The 21,600-nt window shown below is 36.7% G+C and overlaps 1 protein-coding gene across 17 annotated transcripts in view; it reads right to left on the bottom strand.

The window, feature by feature from the left end:
• Positions 1-21,600, bottom strand: part of SSBP2 (single stranded DNA binding protein 2) — a 219,674-nt gene that overhangs the window by 75,325 nt on the left and 122,749 nt on the right. For 11 of the 17 annotated variants that reach the window (XM_059694209.1, XM_059694198.1, XM_059694206.1 and 8 more), the window contains one exon: positions 277-366. The exons of 5 other annotated variants lie outside the window; for them this stretch is intronic. In XM_059694209.1, the coding sequence (XP_059550192.1) occupies positions 277-366 (90 nt within the window). Of the gene's footprint in view, positions 1-276; positions 367-21,600 lie in introns of those variants that run through there. One more of the 17 variants, XM_059694213.1, reaches the window with a different exon arrangement.

Here is a 21,600-nt window from a genome sequence, read left to right as displayed (position 1 = left end):
TATCAAACCTTTACCATGGTTCACTTAATGGGCTAATTTGCATTTCAACTCCTTTTTTTCTTCTTGAACAATGAAATAGCAAAATAAATAAATGAATAAAGTTTTGACAATAATATAGGAAGGAAGGGCTAATGTCTTTGAATAATCAAGAGTTGGCTGCACAGCATTATGTTTATCTTAAGAATAAAAATAGTCTCACTCTCCTTCATATCTTTAAATAAAATCAAACAGGAGTTCCTATGCCTTAACATTCCTAGTCAGAGTTTCTCTGAGTACCTGAAAGAACCCTGGTGGTACAGGACCTACTGGCATGCCATCTCCTGGGGGAATGTTTCCTAGCACTGGACTGGGAGCTGCTGCAGCACTCTGCAAAGAATAAAGGAGAAACAAACCTATATCATTACAGAGAAGGCACAAAACCAAAGACTAATGATAATAGATTGTAGGAGGGGACGCTTTTCATTCCCGGGAACAAATATTGGTAATTTCCCCCTCTACAGAGGTAAACTAAGATACAACAGTTAGTTTAGTATATGATTAAGTTATTTGGTTTAAACAGGTCTCTTTAAATTTTCTGAAGTCACAGAACTTTAATAAGATGTTATATTTGAATGACATATAAAAAACAAATAATATAACAAAATGATAAAAGTTTAAACAAATGCTTTAAGGCACAGGCATCTGAAATGGCAACATTCTAAATGATATCTTCATATCTGTACATGTATCCCAAATATTAGGTGCCTAGCCATTTGATCACACAAAATTTTGAACCTGGTGTAAATAATCCCCAAAGTGATGATTATAAACTATTAAAAAAAACATATTAATAGCATATAAAAGTTTCTGTTTAAAAATGAAATGAAATGGGGATATTTATGATACCATTATCATCATTCATATATTGTATTTATAAGTTCAGCCCTCAAGAAGCATTTATTGTCTTCATATGAACCTCTGATGTTGTGTAAATTGTTATTAGAGCAATAAGCCTGTGTTATGGCCACATGACCACACCATAGGCCAATCTGTGAGAACTTTTCCATTAAACATCCCTCCTCCCACCCACAATCTAACATTTTGGTCAAACACTTAATAAAGTGACCTTCAACAATATTTTAAAATACCATAGTTTAAAGAGAAACACAAGGAAAAAGTGTTAGGCATATTAATGTTGTACCCTTTTTCTCAAGTTTGTAACTGTTACTGTTATTGTCCCTGTTTTTTTCTTTTTAACTCAAAGATGGAAGACTTGGTCTTGTTTCTACACTGTTGATTCAATGTAAAAAATCCCTGGGCTTCTATTTGAGAGTCTAAGTATTTTACTCTGACTGGAACTTTACAGGAGAAATTGGATGAGTCATTTTTTGAGAAAAAAAATAATTTCTCCTCTGTGGTAGGCAGAACAGCCACCCAAAGATATCCATGCAAACCCCAGGGCCTGTGAATGTGGCAGCCTCTAGAAGCCGAGAGCAGCCCCAAGCTGACTCCTAAACCCCAAGGAACTGAATGCTACCAACAAACTTGAAAGTGGATTCTTCCCAGAGCCTCCTGATAAGAACCCAGCTGGCTCACACCCCTTGATTTCAGCCTTGCAAGATCTAGAGAGGAGAAACCAGCCCACTTATATCAGACTCTGACCTACAGAACCGAGAGATAATATATTTACAGTGCTTTAAGCTGCTAACCTTGTGGCAATTTATGTCAGCAGTATAAAACAATACACCCCTCTCCCAAAATGACTATTTCATTTTGAAGGACATTTTTAAGGGCATCTAGAAACTAGGGAATTCTATGGCTCCTTAGAGGTAACAGTACTTGACCTGTTGCATAGTATGCGTTTGCTAGTACTCCCATTTCTACCACATCAAGTGTCCATCAGATTAAAAATAAAAATACCTCCTAGGTTTAACACAGCTTGGTCCTATGGTTTACCTGGTCTCACAGGTCTTCTAGTGGCTTTTAATTGTGTCCTGTGTGAATCAGTTCCCCCGCTCCAGTAGTGAAGAGTGGGGGAGCACAGTGAGAAGAAGGGCGCGTGCAGCGTCTCTTCTTCAGTAACAATTGCCTGCCAGACCTCTAGCTCTGCTTTTCTCTTCTTCAAAAAGGAATCGCTCCTTAACTATTAACGAAGGTTCTACCAATATCGTCTAGCCAAGCTCATGTCTAGGGTAGGGGAAATATAAAAACAACTGAAACCATAGTTTGAAGATTACCACCATGTAAACTCTGCTAATGGTCCCTGTTTTGACCCTGTACACTGATCCAAACTTACTGACTGCAGCCTCAATCCTTGTGCCAGGAGGGTTCATTTCTTCCTTCCATTTGCTGGGCCTCCAGCCCCAGTTCCCACCTAACTAGCACCTCGATGTCTCAGAGACCAAAGCCAACGTTCTTGAGTTTTTTCCTCATATTACTTGTGGGGACCTGTTCTAAGGGACTTCCATTTCCATGGCTGAATCCTCAGGACTTGATGTTGGGTTCCCTCGTTGCCAGTAGTTCCCCTGCCTAGATCCCCACTTATTATTTCTTGCCATGCTGCCCCTGGGGCACAGAGTTGGCCCCCTGCTGAGCATTTCCACTGCTCATTCTATAACATCCTAGTGATGACCATTTGCACACACCTTCTGCCGGTTGCCTGCTACCCGGCTCCAACATCTCCAACCTGATCTACTAACCTGTCTTCACTTCTTCTCAACTGTCTACTGTAGGACCTCTCTCAACTGCTTACTCTGTCATCCTAAAATGGCCTTGTCTTAGAATCCAAGGCACAGGTGTCCTGACTGCACAACCACAGAGCCTCTATTTTAGGAAGGTCTTTTTTTAAATCTTTGTCGCAGAACAGATTAAAGCCATGGAGGTACAGCCTGTATCAATAGCATGAATCATTGCAATTTTTGTTTTGTTTTTTTCCAGGATGAAGTTAATCATTAGGTACTCATCTTTTAAAAAGTTATATCCCTTATGAAACAGTCAAATATTTATGCAAAAGACATATTTCCTCTAAAATATCCTTTTTCTTTTGAAATTTACAGCTTTTGTAGGAAGAAATTTAAAGTCAATAATTGTGAGTTTTTTCCTTAAGCAGCATTATTAGCATGAATCTGAAACAATATGTATCTAATATAACAAATTTCCAAAAGCTCTTAAATTTTATCTAGAACAAATGGTTAAATATGCTTAAGTAGGTATTCTAACAGGTTTATAAAGGAAATTTCAAATTATTTCACTATATCACAATATTTTAGGATTATTCCCATACTAAAATTAATTTTTAAAGCTACAACTTAATTTTATTTAAAATATCTCATATTCCCCAAGGAGTTGTTATTATGGATAAAAAGAGTACTTGAAATTAACTTGAGCAGAAATACTACTGTTTAGTTTTAAAAGATGTTGATTACTGCTTTCTTAAAAGTGGCATAACAAATGGATTATAGGAGGCACAAAATAAAAATAATAAGATCACAAATAAAAATATTTGTTTACATTTGGCTCCAAACTGGAAACAGGGCTAAGGCACTGAACCAGTTTTCTAAATTATTTTTATAAATATATAGTAAAATTCTGTTCAATTCTGCCACTGGCTTTGAAACTTTTTAATTGATGCCACAAGGTAAAATAAACCATTACCACATGTTAGCACATATGAACACACAGTTGAAGGGATAGCTGCTAAGTGTGCTTTTATATCAGTGTAATGTTGTGGTGGCGAGATCATCTAAACACACCTTAACAAAGATCCTAAGGATAATACATAATAATAAAAGTAACTAGGCTAAAAAAATGAGAACTTCATCTAACAACTGTTACTTTCTGTTTGATTGAGACACTTTCGGCCAAACTTCATCAACCTTCAACTACAGTGCTCTATAGTAATCACTGATGTTCACTGATACCTGTAAGATAGTTAGTCATCAGAGAAAGATGGTTAAATACAGTTTCAACATAAAGAGACAGTGTGACTGTTTTTTAAACAAACGTACCAAATCTTATATTGCAAAGGGGTACTGGGCTCTAGAGCATGTGTCACTCCCCAAAACATCTGACAGTTCCTCTTTTGGAACTATCTGCCTTCAGACCTGTACCACTTATCTTGGATATTCTCAAGATAAGAAATCTTTATCCTTAAATAGTAAATTTACTTTTTGGAAGCATGTAAAATTCACTTGGTATAGGGTTTTATGCATAGTGGGTAATGGGAAGGATAAAAGCATTTTGAATTAAAATTTTAAAAAAATGACAGGTTTTTCATATAAAATGGCATTAAACTCAAATGCAAAAATTTTGTTATTTATTTTTAATTTTTAATGACAGCTGACATACAATATTATATTAGTTTCAGGTGATTTGACATTTATATGCCTTAAGAGGTCATCACCATGATAAGTCTAATAACCATCTACCACCATATGAAGTTATTATAATATTGTTGACTAAATTCCCTATGCTGTACACTATATACACAGGAATTATTTTGTAACTAGATGTTTGTACCTCTTAATCCTTTACACTATTTTTGGCCTATCACTTAAATCCTCTCCCCTGTGGCAACCATCAATTTATTCTATATGAGTCGATATCTATTTTGTTTTGTTCATTTATGTGTGTTTTTTGTTTTTAATATTTTTATTACTTTTTAGAGAGAGAGGAATGGAGAGGGAGAGAGAGAAAAACATTAATGCCAGAGTGAAACATCGATCAGCTGCCTCCTGCATGCCCCCTACAGGGGACTGAGCCCTCAACCTCGGCATGTGCCCTGACTGGGAATCCAACTAGTAACCTTTAGGTGCATGGGACAATGCACAACCAACTAAGCCACACTGGCCAGGGCTGATCAACTATATTTATTAAAAAGTGACTTTTCAAAATGACTTTCTTATGGCTGCTAACTCAATGCCATCTTATAAATATTAAATTTAAAATGCCATAGTACCGTCTATAGAGTCTAAATATATATACTTTTTTTTTCAAAAATCAGTCACACACACAAAAAAAATCAGTCATAAAGAATGCTCTTAGAAAATATTGGAATAATGATAGGTAGAAATTTTGAGCTAGACTAAGCATCACTTATACTTTGGGCTTTTAGAGTACAGGGTAAACCTTGACCAAAAAAATAAATGGAATCTATCAAGAGACATATGTTCAGAAAACACTCCATCAGGCTTAGAGTTCTTAAAAAAATCTTTTAACTAGATCTAATATGTATTCTGTCCAAATAGTACTTCCTGGCATTTGTATGAATTAAACAGAAATGAGTAAAAACAGGGGGCCCAAACTATTCCTTCTCAAAGGAATATCTTCTTTGAGTCCCATTTACCTTAATTCTACATTTCATTATATATAATGAAATTATACAAGACTCTGTTATAAAAGCCTGTGACCAAACGACCAAATGACTGGTCGACCAGTCGCTATGATGTGCACTGACCACCAGGGGTCAGATGCTTAATGCAGGAGCTGACCCCTGGTGGTCAGTGTGCTCCCACAGCCAACCTCCCATGGCTGGCCAACCTCCCACAGAACCTCCCCCCAAGCCGGCCAACCTCCTGTGGTCCCTCCCCCCAGCAGGCTGGCCCCCAGATCAGGCCTGATGTGGTGGTGGTGGTGGGGGGGGGTTAGCTGGTCAACCTCCCTCGGTCCCTCCTCCTGGCTGGCCAACCTCCCGCAGTTCCTCCGTCTGGCTCACCGCTTCACGCCCCCCATCGGCCACTATCGTCAGCCAGGCTGAGGGACTCCACTCGTGCACCAATTCGTGCATCAGGCCTCTAGTCTTATAATAAGTCCCTTCATACTCAGAATTTGAATTGGGTTTCCAGGCCTATTTCTACTACCTTCTTACATGTTTCCAACATCCTGCTGGTTTTACATAGGCATCTGCCCCACCGAGTTAAAACTATGAGCCTCTTGGAAAGAAGAACAGTGCATACCTCAGTATATTCCTTATACAATGGGATTTGAAAGTATCTATGAAAGAATATATGAACAATTCTTATAAAATTATTTTGATTAAAGAGTTATTATTATGACAGTGATTTTACTGAACATGCAGACTCTGTTAATATGGCATTAAGATTTTGTTACAAGTACCATAAGAAGTCATAATCTTAAGGTCAATGGGTTTTGGTATATCCATCCTCTCCTTTAATGCCTTTTCCCCCCTAGAGAGCAGTATTTTCTCCAGAGGACATCCCCTCTCCCTTTTTATGTTATACTTCCCCTACTCTCCCTCCCATCCCTCATTTTAAAGACACATGTCCAGATTGTATGACTCAAAGAAATAAAAGAATACCTCTGATATAATTACTCCTGCTTACTGGTTAAACTTACTGGACTGGTTAAACTTCAGGGTAAATGAATTTTAGCCCTTAAACATTAATCAGTACTTACCTATATTTTATACTTCAAAACCACTTTCTGACATTTGGAAAGCATAACTATGCTTATGATACTATTCTTATCTTTGATATTATCCAACACTAAATGTTTTTGTCTAACTTTTTATGAGTTTGGGTCTTGAGTCTCTATTAAAATGGCAATTTCTTTGAAGACCACAATAAAGTCTTATCTAAAGAAACCAGTACCTTAGACTTAATAGCTAGGTGTTCAATTGATTGTGTTACAAAAACACCATATTAAATTACCCAAAATTTTTTACCAAAATAATTTTTATTAATGAGGAAATGAAAAGCAATAGTTTAAAGGTTTTAAAAATAGTTGAAAAAAAATCACACTGATCCATTATTTAACCTTTATTTTGAATTTGCACAAATAATCTAAAACTTTAAAATAATCCTTAGCTGACTTTAACTGAGTGGAATGAGATGATTTGATTCTCGACATAAATTTAAAATGATCAACAAATGTCTACTGATGTAACCACGTGAATATAATTTCAGGATTTGGCTTCTTGTTCATATTCTACAGAATCATGGATGAGAAATTATCAAGCTAGTTCTGAGCTTCCAAAACACAGGCATAATATTTTATTATAAGAGAAGTATAGTAAGCATAGAAAAAATAAAACTCATGTTATTATAATTAACTAGGACTTTTCTTTTTACTATTAAAACAGCTAATTAACTAGCCTCTAAGATTTTTCCCCCCTCTATATTACCTCATTACATTATAAAATACATTTGATTTCAGGAATTAGAAAAACAGACCTTAATTTTCTTAAATATATGTATCTGCTTCAAAACAATAAATTTGATGGTCTATATTCAGAAGATATTTAACACATGTGTAAGCACAAGTTTTGTAATTAATGGTATTTCAAGTGAAGCATCGTAGGCATCCCAGTTCTGGAGTTTTATTATACTCATAATTTTCAAACTTTTAGAAATGCAAATGCTGGTTTTACACAGCATTAACCTATAAAATTCTGGAAGTCTAAAAGCAGTCTTCCTCAGTGGGAAAGCTTGAACAACAAATATCTCTCTAAGGGAAATTTTATGCTTATACTCTACTATTAATTAAAAAATATTTTTTACATAAATGTAACTGAATTTCCTTCAGTCAAGCTATTAATGTAAATCTTGCTTACATTTTTTGGTGGTAATGTTTCAATGAAAGGATTTAGTAATTATATTTCAGTATTGAATAAATTAAGTATTCTAGAATTTAAAAATATATAGTTCATCAAATTTAGAAAAATTTAGAACTTATGCTTATTTTTATGCCATTGCTGTTTTGATATCATATATACTTTAAAAATACCAACAAGGCAATTCTTTTAAAATGTTGACATCAATTTTGAAAATGTAAAATAAATAAATAAATGAAAATGTTGACACCTACTAAGTATTTGTAAAGTAATTTTACTTTATATGCTAGTTATACATCCCAGAGAATTTCTAAAAACCTGGAGCAGTCTATTTTAAGAAAACAATTAATTGAATATTAAAATATATTAGTGTTAACTCACATTTCACTATCCACCTTCTATATAAATATTTGTGATCATTCTCAGAATCTTTTTCCAGTTATACTTATTTGAGATTAGGAAAAAGTTGGACACAGATTTATTTTGTCTTGTAGCATGAAGCTAATAACATTAGCTGGGTAAGTCCTTGAATGTGTGAATATTTGTGTTGATTGTTGTATTGAGAGACACATAAGCACACAAGGGTCTATAAAATATGTTGAGCACTAGTCACATTCACATGACTCAGTTGGTTTCACAAACAGTATATATTTGAAATAAACATCCATATCTAAGAAGCAGAACAAGCCATATATTTGATTATAATCAGACACTATATGAATAAACCAGAGATTTATACAGCAAAAACAAAGTAAAACAAGATTTACTGAAAATAATGTAAAGGTGTGCATGTGTGGGAGGAGGTGGTAGAACACAATACAGTTTAGGATAGTTTAATTCTTCAGTTAACTTATGACTCAAATGGTGATAGGCTTTTGATAATTATAAAGAGCAGGAAAATGGCAAGTACGTTCAGAATTTATAAATTTTTCCTCATCCATTTTTCACGGCGATGTATAAAACACAGCATGTAATACTATCTCTTCACTTGAAAAGGCAACATTAAAAATAGGTCACAGCTTCAGATGGAGGTTAGGAGCTGCCAGGGGGAGGACTACAGCACAGCAGGAGTTCAGGAAATGATAATAATGAGAAGGCAGTACTGCTGAGAACCAGACCAGAGGCTTGGTTTCTCACTCTGCCCTGGTGGCCTGCCCTAGGCCATATTTTCAGGTGGCCTTGGGTACGTCACTTAAACTCTCAGTGATTTGACAAACAGTAATATTGAGTTTGCATTCCTTACAAATGTAAGCTCAAATACAGCACTGATGAAATACACATGCAATATGTATTCCTTTACTCATGACCCTAGACTTTGTAAACTACCTTTTAATGTTTTATTTTATCTAAGACAACTTGTTGATTTACATAAATCACAAAGGCTAGAGATCAGTTCTAAAAATATGAAATTCTTTCAGAAAAAAAGATTTCTTTAAGAAGGAAAAAGGGTGGGGTTGTTGTAGCTCAGTGATTGAGCATCCACCCATGAACCAGGACTGGTCACGATTAGATTCCCTATCAGGGCACATGCCCAGGTTTCAAACTCCATCCCCAGTAGGGGCATGCAGGAGGCAACTGATAGATAATTCTCTGTCATCATTGATGTTTTATCTCTCCCTCTTCCTTCCTCTTTAAAATCAATAAAAACATATTTTTTTAAGTTTTAAAAAAGAAGGAAAAAGGGGAAAAACACTTTAAAATAGTTTTATATTTTTCTTCACTTCATGTGGAACAAAACTTGAAAGCAAAGTTGTGAAAATGGACTAGAAACTTGATCTTTGACAGAGTGGAATGCCACTTAATACTTGTAGCATTATAATAATTTGGAAAGCCGACTGAAATAGTTACCTTTCAAAAGTCGAAGAATGATTTAGAAAGTAGTGTTTGTCAGTCCTTTAAAATCCATCTCCCTACAGAACTTTGTCACTCTACTTTCTGTATATCCCTATCAGCTAAGATTTTGTTAAATTTTATCTTTTATGTAGCTTTTAAACATAAAAAGAGTTATATCAAATATGTATTTTCAACTCCCTAAACTCTTTCCCCAACAAGATTTTGATGTACTCCCTCTTCCACCTTTCCACTCACAACCCTACTAGCCATTCCCCAAATCCCAGTTTGGGCTAAGATATTTATTTTGTTTTTACTCAAAGCATTAATAAGTATTATTACCGAAGTAAACTTAGAAAGCTATATGAGATGGTTAGCTATTTTTCTAACAGTCATATGAAAATTCAGAAAAATGTGTAAAAAGAACAACTCTCCTTTATGTTTCAATTACTTGGAAATTTAGCAACAGCAACATTATATATATATATATATATATATATATATATATATATATATATATATCTCGCTTCATTTATTTATATATGAATGAAATGATGTCATCAGCGCAGCAGGGAGTAGAAATGAAACAATGACAGGATCTTGCTGTTTTAGCAGAACATTTACAGTTTCGTATTTATTTTTAAACACATGAACTAAATGTTTGAATAGTTAACTTTCTTGTGTTCCCTTTTTGTTTTTACTTCTTTTCTTTCTATCTCTTTTTCTTCATCCCTTCTTCCTTCCCATCCCCCTTTCCTTATTCCTTCCTTTTGTCCAACATTGGGTTTGGGCTGGGACTACAATTTCAACAAGAAATAAAAACTGCATTACCCAGGAAGGAAGCTAAAATGTTTCCCTTCCCCCAAATGCCATTAGAGACTTCCTGAATAAATGAAAAACACATTAATTAGAAGAAAAAAAAAAGGTGCTTGTACAAGCAACAAAAACAGATTCCAGTCTGCATTATGATTAAAATCAACTTGAATAATAAATGTCCAATATGGATAAGATCTATTGGGACGTTTGCACATCTATAGCTAATAAACTTTGCTTATAAGAAATATGTGTGTGTGTTTTTTTCAGCACATTGTCAAATAACAAGCAGTAGGGCTTCTGCCACTTGCTTTTAAGATAGTTCATAACATAATGGACTTCATTAACAGGAAATTTCTTTTAAATATAATTATTACTGAAAATTTTCATTCAAAATCATTCCATACTGTCATACTAATCAGTGGAATGCATGGATATAATCATATACATACATATACATATGTATGTTATATATACAACATATGTCTGTGGATGTGTGTTTAATTATAAATATACTAGAGGCCTGATGCACGAAATTCGTGCAAGAGTAGGCCTTCTTTCCCCCGGCTGCCGGCACTGGCTTCCCTCTGGCATCTGGGACCCGGGCTTCCCTCACAGCCTCGGCTTTGTCCATGTCCGGAAGGACATCTGGTCTAATTAGCATATTATGCTTTTATTATTATAGATAATTGAATTTTATATAATTATTTACATACTAGGGGCCCGGTGCACGAAATTCGTGCACTGGGTGTGTGTGTGTGTGTGGGGGCGGGGAGTGTCCCTCAGCCCAGCCTGCCCCCTCTCACATACTGGGAGCCCTCAGGCGTTGACCCCCATCACCCTCCAATCGCAGGATCGGCCCCTTGCCCAGGCCTGACGCCTCTGACAGAGGTGTCAGGCTTGGACAGGGGATCCTCATTTCCCCCCATCACTGGTTCTGCCCCCAGCCCAGGTCTGATGCCTCGGCCAGAGGCGTAGACCCCCATCACCCTCCGATCGCCTGATCGGCCCCTTGCCCAGGCCTGACGCCTACGCCAGAGGTGTCAGGCTTGGACAGGGGACCCCTATCTCCCCCCGATCACTGGCTCTGGCCCCCGCCCAGGCCTGAGGCCTCTGGCCCAGGAATCATGCCTGGGCAGGGGACCCCCATCTCCCTCTGATCGCTTGCTCCACCCCCCGCCCAACCCTGACGCCTCTGACCCAGGCTTCAGGCCTGGGCAAGGGGACCATCATATCCCCCCAATCCCTGGCTCCGCCCCCCACCCAGGCCTGATGCCTCTGCCAGAGGAGTTGATCCTCATCACCCTCCGATCACCAATCACCGGATCGGCCCCTTGACCAGGCCTGAGGCCTCCGGCAGAGGTGTCAGGCCTGGGCAGGGGACCCCCAGCTTCCTGCGGTTGCAGGCTCCGCCCCTGTCCAGGCCTATCACCTCTGGCCTAGGCGTCTGGCTCGGGCAGCGGGGACCCGCAGCTGCAGCGGCCCCGCGATCGTGGGCTCCGCTTTAGGCCCAGGCAAGGGACCCCTAGCTCCCGGGACTGCCAGCTTTGACCGTGTCCAGTTCCCATCGCTGGCTCCACCCCTACTTCCTGCTATCACTGGCCAGGCGGAAAAGGCACCTGATTCTCCGATCATGGCTCGGGGGCAGGGCAAAGGCGGCCCCAGGGCCGCCTTTGCCCTGCCCCCCAGCTCTTAGCTCCCCCCTGGGTTTCTGATCACTGTCAGTGGCAGGGGGCTTCTTCCTGCTTTCCCTTTCGCCTCCCTGCATTGTGCCTACATATGCAAATTAAGCGCCATCTTGTTGGCAGTTAACTGCCAATCTTAGTTGGCAGTTAATTTGCATATAGCCCTGATTAGCCAATGAAAAGGGTAGCATCGTACGCCAATTACCATTTTTCTCTTTTATTAGTGTAGATTTGATAAATGGGCTCATATTTTACATTTTATATGAAAATGCTATGCGTATCCACATATATTCTTGCTTTGAGGCTCATTTTTTATTGATTTCTTTTTTTTACAAGTATCACATTGAAATTCCTCTTACAATTTATTTTTTATTTTATGGTTTATAATTATCAGCCTATTTGACTCATATTTAAAGTGCAAATAAAACAAGGGTTTTTGTTTTTTGTTTTGCATGACAATTTATCAGGCAAATCAGTAGTTTGCACCCTAAGCTTCAATCTTGAGATTGTTCTCAACAACTCATTTGGTCATTATAAAAATAATAAGTACCACTCATAATAATAATTGAAATAAAAATATATTGATTTATAAGATGAAATTTGATAAAAAAACAACAACAATGGTTTCTCTTCTGTTTCAATGACTCCTAGCATAGTACATCCGCTGACATCAACTTAATGCTTGTCAAGATCCATTGAACTTTATAGTGAACATCTGGTAGCAGCACCACAGTGCAGATGTTGGACTAGAATATCACAGTAAAACAACTTCAAGTCTCATCTGGTTAATAACAGTACTTCATTGAAAAGATTACTTTCTGTAATTTATGACTGATTTTTGCCCAAATAAAAGCTGTTCACCTTTTTTTAAGGCATAATTGTGACTTTTTACAAAAGAAAGCTCCCTTAACTTATATAATATATCCAAGTTTAAGTTTTACTTATAGCTAATAAGCTGAATTAAAAAACAAATCACTAATATACAGCATTATATATGAGTCACAAAAGTCAAGAAAATTTCCATAAACTAAACTTTATAAATCCATGTCTTTGGAAATGAGGAACAAAGTCTAAAAGTAATTTATAACTTCAAAAACTATATCTTCTCTCTTTATTTTGGGGTGGGGGGATTTCGTTCTCATATCAGGTGCTAGTTAAATATAAGGAATTAAACGACCTGAAAATGTTCCTAGGGGCATCATCAAAAAAAGTTCTTCAACTTTTTTGAGAAATGAACAAAAAGCATTTTCTTTATGTATCATCCAGGGTATCTCACTTTAGCTTGACCCTGCAAAATGCACTACTCTTCCCATTCTAATTTGCTTTTATGTTCTCATACTAGTCTACTACTAGTTGGTTTGATTAATAATGCAGTAACACATGTTCATTGTAAAAAAAAAAATCAAAAAACATAAAAACCAGCAAGAAAATAAAAATCAAGTGTAATCTCACCATTCAGAAGCAAGGGCCATTAACTTTTTAATATAAATTTTAAAAATAGAAATGAGATTAATGTATAATCTATATCACTGTGTAAAGTGTTATTTGCATTTAGCAATATATCCTAAATATCTTCTATTTTTCTAATTCCCTTCACACTTTTAGTGTCTTAATTTCTATTTTTCTCAAAATTTTTTCAAAGTTTTTAACTGCTTTATTATTCTAGATAAGAAGACAGCAAACTCCTTCTGAAAAGGGCAAAATAGTAAGTATCTTAGGTTTTGCAGGCCAGATAGTCTCCGCTGCAAACATTTAACTCTGATACTGTTGTACAAAAGCAGTCGCAGATGTACAACAAGATGGCTATTCCCAGCGTTGGCCCGGGGACTCAAGGGTCTCAGGTTTGATTACGGTTCTGGTTAAGGGTATATATCTTGGTTGCAGGCTCCATCCCCGGGGTGCATGGGGAAGGCAACCAATTGCTGTATCTCTCTCACTTGATGTTTCTCTCTCTTTTGTCTCTCCCCCTGCTTTCCACTCTCTATAAAAATCAATGAAAAAAAACATATCCTCAGGTAAGAATTAACAACAACAAAAAAGGCTATTCCCCAATAAAGTTCCAAATAAAATTTTACTTTAAAAAACAAACAGGTGCTAGGATGTAGTTTGCTGACCCCATAAAGAACTGCATAAAAAGAAATACTGTATATCATAATTATTATCAACTCTAGTAGAATATTTTACACATTATCTATATACTCATCAGCCTGTTCTATCAATATAGATTTAACCCAGCAATCAATACCAAGGAGTATATTCATTTCCTGTGGTAATTGCAAATTTGATTCTCTCTTTTTTTTAAAAAAACTTTAAAAAATATATTTTTATTGATTTTAGAGAGGAAGGGAGAGGGATAGAGAGATAGAAACATCAATGATGAGAGAGAATCATTGATCGGCTGACTCCTGCACTTCGTCTACTGGGGATCGAGCCTGCAACCTGTGCCTTTGGCCACGAGTCAGACATGTGCCTTTGGCCGGAATCAAACCTGGGACCCTTCAGTCCACAGGCCAATGCTCTATCCACTCAGCCAAACTGGCTAGGGTGCAAATGTGATTCTTTAAAAATGGTAGGAAATCCTCCATGCTGGAACAGTACCAGAAAGACTCCCCCAGTTCAGTCTGTATCTTAGAAACCTGAATTTCAACAGCAAAGTAGAAGGATGCTCTTCCCTCTCTCCTTTAGCTAACGGAAGTCCAAGTTAAATGGGTAGTAACTCGCTGACAGAAAATTTTCATCCCTGTTTCAAATCAATGATAGCCCTACCCGGTTTGGCTCAGTGGATAGAGTGTCGGCAGTCTGGGGAAGGGTCCTGGGTTTGATTCCCGTCAAGGGCACATGCCTGGGTTGTGGACTGGATCCCCAGTGGGGCGCGTGCAGGAGGCAGCCAATCAGTTATTCTCTCTCATCACTGATGTTTCTCTCTCTCCTTCCTTCCTCTCTGAAATAAATAAAAGTATATTCTAAAAATATCTATGAAAGACAGAGAAATTGAGATTGAAGGAATTGGAATAGCTGGAAACCTACAAATTTATATGCATCCATATTCATGCTTTCCTTCTCTACTATGACCATAAAAGAGGTCTTTCTCCTGTTAGGGCCCCTCTGTTTATATTTGCCATGGATTCTGTTTCCTACTGCACTTTCATCATGGCTCAAGAGCTCTCTCTTTTTATTCCTTTTCTCCCGCACTTTGTCTCTTCTATGTCACTCTCACTACTTGCTTGATCCCATCAACATTTAAATGTATTTAAGACTTGCTTATCCTATAAAAGCTCTTAATAAATTTTTTTAGAATATATTTTTATTGATTTCAGAGAGGAAGGGAGAGAGAGATAGAAACATCAATGATGAGAGAGAATCATTGATTGGCTGCCTCCTGCACACCCCCAGTGGGGATCAAGCCCGCAGCCCAGGCATTTGCCCTTGACTGGAATTGAACTTGGGACCCTTCAGTCTGCAAGCCAACGCTCTGTCACTGGGGCAAACCAGCTAGGACCATAAATCTTAAACAGTACTTTCTCACTGCCCCTACTCTTCCTTTTTACACCCGGGTTTCACAAAAGAATTGTTTACACTTACCTTTTCTTATTTATTTCGCATTCTACCCCAATCAAGTATTTGCCCTCATGGATTGACCAACTAAAACTGACCAAAGTTACCAGTGAAAACCTTATAGTTAAATCCATCTGTCACTTTTATTGCTTGCTGGTTAAGAGCTAAAATTATATTGTCAAGTTACATGAGTTCAAGTCTGATTCTGTCACTTAGTAGCTATGCATTTTCTTGGGCAAGTCACTTCATCTCTCTGAACCTCACTTTTCTCATCTGTAAAACTGGAATGTAATATAGCTCAAAGAATTGTGGTCCACAGTAACCTCTATATAAATGCTAGTTATGACTGACCTCTCAGCAGCATTTGATATCACCCTCTCTCATTTCTGAAAACATTTCTCTCCATACCACATTTTCTACATTTTTTCCTTACCCCTTTGATTCATACTTCCTAATCTCACTTTCATGTTCCTCTTCCTTCTTAGTCTAGTTTCTCTCCCAGGGCTACTTCTTTACTCATATTGTATCCTCTCCCTTGTCAATCTCTTCCATTCCCATGGCCTCAATTACCATCTGGTGTCATTCAATGTATTATCTCACTTCAATACACTTCTCCTTATTGAGGCATCTGTATCAACTGGCTCCAGGACTTCATCACTATCAAAAAATATCTCAAGTAAACTAGTTTTCTCATTTACTTGAATAAATACATGTTTAAAATGCTAAAGTAAAATAACATACCATATAATATAATACCCTGATATTCCTCGCCCAAGAATATTTACTTTCTGCTTATTATGGGAACACCCTATGACACTGGAAAATAAAAGTTGAAGAGATAAGAATAGAAAAAAGAAGCAAGAGTCTAGCTTTTAAAAGCTAGAAAACAACAATGAGTATTACATATGGATATAAGAAACTTTTAAAATCCTGTCTTCTTATTCATGGGAGTAAGAAATAACAATACAGTATCTGAAAAAAGAAATCCATGCTTTTCCATTTACTAATTCTAAAACAATAATTCTACTTAATAAGTTCTAGTCCAAACCAGTAGCCTTAGGATATATGCCAACAAACAAATAGTGTCAAATAAATAAATACATGAGTAGGCAAACATAATTATTAGATAAAACTCTTCTAAATATGAAAAAAAGTTTGGATTGGGGGCGGGGGGCGGGAAACTATCTAGAATCAACTGCATTTTGTTTTCAATGACCCTATATTACTGAGAAATTCTGAGTTTTGGCAATGCAGAAGGAAAGAAATCAATAAAGCACTACAGAGTAGAATTGCATCTAGATAGCAATTGTACAGTGTGAATGCCCCTCATTCATCATAATCTGCTCAAATTAGAGATTCATTTTTAAGGTCCTGAGAACTCACTAAAGCAACGTCACGACTCCTTTTGTAAAATCACATAAAATATGAAGGCAATCTTGAACGTGACTAAAACACTTAAACCTTTTTATATTTATACTAGAGGCCCAGTGTACAGGATTCCTGCACTGGTGGGGGGTGTGGCCTGTGGGGATTGATCCACTGTGGAAGCGCTGTTCATCCTGCGGCCCTCCCACTGTGGGAGCACACTGACCACCAGGGGCCAGCTCCTGTGTTGAGAGTCTGCCCCCCTGGTGATCAGTGTGCATCATAGCGACTAGTCGACCAGTCGTTCTGGTCTTTCCGCTGTTCGGTCGCTGGGCTTTTATTATATAGGATAACAGTGATGACTAAGCCATGCAAAAAAAGTACAATTCTAGCAAAAAGGTGTTTTCCATTTTCTTAATTTATCTTAGTTCCCTACAGCAAGTAAAATTCACATTCCTTCAAATTGCATTAACAGAGAGAACTATAAGAAACATTCATTTCCATATCTGTTATTTTTCATGTAAACACATATCCAAACTAGAAAAAGAAATATGGCTTTGTATCTGAAATGAGTGATTAAATTGGTTCCTGATGCCATATTAATGACATTAAAAACAAGCAAGCAGAAAAAAAGCCAAACAAACCATAAAAAACATTTAATAATATGGTATGCATGTAAGAGCAACCATTGCATGTCTTAAGGATCTCATGAATAAAACAACAAAATGTACTCCTTTTTAGTTATCCTAAATAGATATCAATGTGTACATACAAACTCCAAAAGAAACTACAAAAAGCTATGAAAACTAAAATTTAGTAGTTTAGCGAGGTAGGAAAATAAATTCTTAAGTATGAGCTAGGAACAACTAAATATTGGAATTTTAAAAGTAACTTTTATTATACCACAGATATAAAAATATTTTGCTATAAATCTAACAAATATATGTGTTAATAAATACAAATCACTAATAAAAGGAATAAATGAAGACAACCAAATGGAGAGATATACAGGGTGTGGCAAAAGTAGGTTTACAGTTGTGAGTATACAAAAGACAGTTTATTCTTATATTATTATTTATTAATTATTGTATTATTTTCCATTTGAACAACTACAAACCTACAGGGTTTGCCTCATCCTGAATATTGTTCTAGAATGGAAAGACTCAATATTGTTACTATTTCAATTCTTCTCAAACTATAGATTCAACACAATTCCAATCAATATCACAATAGGATTATTGTACAGAAATTAAAAACTGATTTTAAAATTTATATGGAAATGGAAAAGAACCAGAATAGCCAAAACAATTTTGAAAATGGAGAGCAAGGTTAAAATCACACTACCTTATTTTAAGGTTTATATAAAGCACGGCAGTCCGGATAACATGGCTGTGGTAAAAGAACAGATGATCCACATATACATGATGATTTTGACCAAGATGCAAATGCAAGTCAATGGAGAAAAGAGAGTCTTTTCAACAAATGGTGCTGGAACTGGATATATCAAAAAATAAAATTGAAAAGAATCTTAATCCAAAATTGAACCACATATAAAAATTAATTCAAAATGGTTCATAGAACAAAGTGTAAACCCTGAAGCTATAAAACTTCCGGGAGAAAATGTAGGAAAAATTTACCCGTGGAACCTAGGGCTAGGCAGATTCCTTAGATATGTAACCAAAAGAAAAAAATGACAAATTGGACTTAACAAAAGTAAGAACTTTTGCTCTTTGAAGGACATTATTAAGAAATTATAAAGACAAATCACAGTAGGGAGAAAATATAAATAAAATTTTTATCCCGAATATGTAAAGAACTCTCAAAACTTAAGAAAACAAACAACCAGTTTAAAAAATGAATAAAATATGTTAACAGATACTTCACCAAAGATATAGGGATGGCAAATGAGCACATGAAAAAATACTCAGCATCATTAATAATAAGGAAATGCACAAAACCACAGTAAAAAACCACTACATACCTATTAAAATGTCTAAAACAAATGAACTGAAAATAACAAATGCTGATGAGAATACAGAGCAACCAGAACTCTCATACATCGATGGTGGGAATGTGAAATGGTACAGATACTTTGGAAAGCAGTTTGATAGTTTCTTATAAAGTTAAACATAGCACCATATGACATAACAATTCCACTCCTAGGTGTCTAGCCAGATGGAAATGAATAAACAACAAAAAAAATAACCCTCCACAACACTCCTATGTTTACATGAAAGCTTGTTCAGGAATGTTTATATTGGCTTAATTCATAATTGTCCCAAACTGGAATAACTCAAGTGTCTCTCACAAATGAGAAATGGATATATTTATACCATGGAATGTACTCAGCAATAAAAAGAGCAAATTACTAATACATGCAACATTATGGATTAATCTCAAATACATTATACTAAGTGATTGAAGCCAGACTCAAGAGGCTATATACTGTATGATTTACTAGTATATGACCATCTAGAAAGGCAAAACTACAGGGACAGAAAATAGGTCAGTGGTTACCAGTGGCTGGGGAAGCAGGGGAGGGGTTAACTACAAAGAGCTGGGGGGAATTTTTTAGGTGCTAGAGTTGTTTCATTGTGGGGGTAATTAGATTACTCTGTGTGTCACAACTTGTAGAACTGAACACCGAAAAGAGTAAATTTTACTATATCTAAATTATGCATTAATATAAAAGGTAGAAAAACACCACATAACCAGGCACTGAAAATATTCAGTAAGTTATTTGATTATGAATGTAGGTTAAAAAACATGATCTCATATTTCAACGAGTCCTGGATGCTGTTCAAAACTGTACAATTATAAGGCAATATTCTATCATTTTGTAGGTGAATTAGCATTTAAAATAATAATAAAAAATAACTGGGAGACTATTGTATACACAGGTGATATGCAAGAATAAATAAGGCAAGCATGCCCTCCATTCTCAGGGCCATCTCATGTACTACAAACATACCTACTTAAAGCAACAATACAAGGGTAAGATATATCACCAACGTATAATCAAAGTAATAAGACATTATGGTGTGTTTAAGGAAAAAATCATGGACTTTGGGAACAGACAGATAAATAGGCCTAACTTCAAATCCCATTTAGGTTACTCACTTAAATTAGAAATGTCACTTAAATTACCTTGGTTGATTACACAAGAAGTAACAGCTCCTTGCTCAGCTTCTAAATATTCTATGACTACTCCTTCCCACCCCTTTCTCCCTCCTCCCCGAAAGCCCAAGGTTTCCCAAATATGCCAGGTCTGACAACATCAGGTAACTGCTTTTCGAAAGATTAGTGTTCTTATCAAGAAAACCCACATGAATTAGTCCTACCAGCTTCCTCCTCTCATTTATATTCCCACAACACTCAATTGGGGATGCACCATTGATCTATTATTATCAATGAGCAGTTAACTGTCTCGTAGCAGCCAATCTCTAGGCTAATCAGTGATCTGTGAGGCAGGCAGGCTTGAAGAGCTTTGGTTAGAAAAAGTGATGGTAATTTGTTTAGCCAGTCGGACTGAGTAATCTGATATAAATAAGAGAAAAGCGGCTAATCAGCAGCAAAAAGAAGAGCCTATACAGAGACAAGTAGAGTGTGAGTGATTGTAGGCATGCAAAAGTAAGTAAGTGTGTGTGTGTGTGTGTGTATGTGTGTGTAGACCTCTGCCATATGAGTGCCTGTATGAAATGGCTGGGTGATGAGAAATAAAGAAGCTGGGGCCTAGAGTGTCATTGGTACCTAATAGTTTTATGAGTTCTTATAATAAAATTCCTTTTTTTAAAATGGTATATTAGCCCTGGCCAGGCAGCTTCATTGGTTAGAGTATCATCCTGATATGCCAAGGTTGTGGGTTCAATCCCTGGTCAGGGCACATATAAGAATCAACTAATGCCTAAACCGGTTTGGCTTAGTGGATAGAGCGTCGGCCTGCGGACTGAAAGGTCCCAGGTTGGATTCCGGTCAAGGGCATGTACCTGGGTTGCGGGCACATCCCCAGTGGGAGATGTGCAGGAGGCAGCTGAGGCAGCTGATCGATGTTTCTCTCTCATCGATGTTTCTAGCTTTCTACTCTCTCCCTTCCTCTCTGTGAAAAATCAATAAAAATATATTTAAAAAAAGAGAATCAACTAATGGATGAATAAATAAGTGAAGTAACAGATATCTCTTTCTCAAATCAATCAATAAATAAAAATTTTTAAAAATGGTATATTAAACATGCCTCATTGCCTATTCCACCTACCCTTAAACACTTGCAGAAAGAATTGTCAAAGATAAGGATTATATACTATTGACTGGCCTGTTCCAAAGCAGCCTACTCCCGTCAGATTCTTGCAAGACTATGAACCAAGTTACCCATAGTCATATAGACAGTGGTTGATTTGCTAGCAAAAATCATGCAGAGTTAGGGTGGTAGCTAGCATCTTGGCATGCAAAATGAGGTTATGAGTTATCAGAACTCCAAAAAAAAGTAGAGAAAAGAATGGGCCAGTCATTTAAAGCTTTGGTATTAAAAAGCTCTCTCCCAGTTTCCTGCTCCTTGTAATGCCAAAACTTACCTTTCCAGATATACTCATTTCAAACAAATTAGCTTGAGAAACATCTTCCTAGTAGCTGCCAAAGGAGCAAATCCCTACTTTTGTGTTCCTTGTCTCCTTAAAATTTCAAAAGCAACACAATGGCACCTGAAAAGAACCAATTCCTAGGCTTTCTACCCCTACACTAATCAAAGTAAACTTTGCAATATGATAAAGTACTATGTACAGTTTTCTGTGTCTCTGTTTCGTTCATTAC

The sequence above is a fragment of the Myotis daubentonii genome, chromosome 4 (assembly GCF_963259705.1).
Source record: "Myotis daubentonii chromosome 4, mMyoDau2.1, whole genome shotgun sequence".
NCBI lineage: Eukaryota > Metazoa > Chordata > Mammalia > Chiroptera > Vespertilionidae > Myotis > Myotis daubentonii.
Note: the sequence above shows the minus strand (reverse complement) of the source record. Positions and strands in the feature narration are given on the sequence as shown.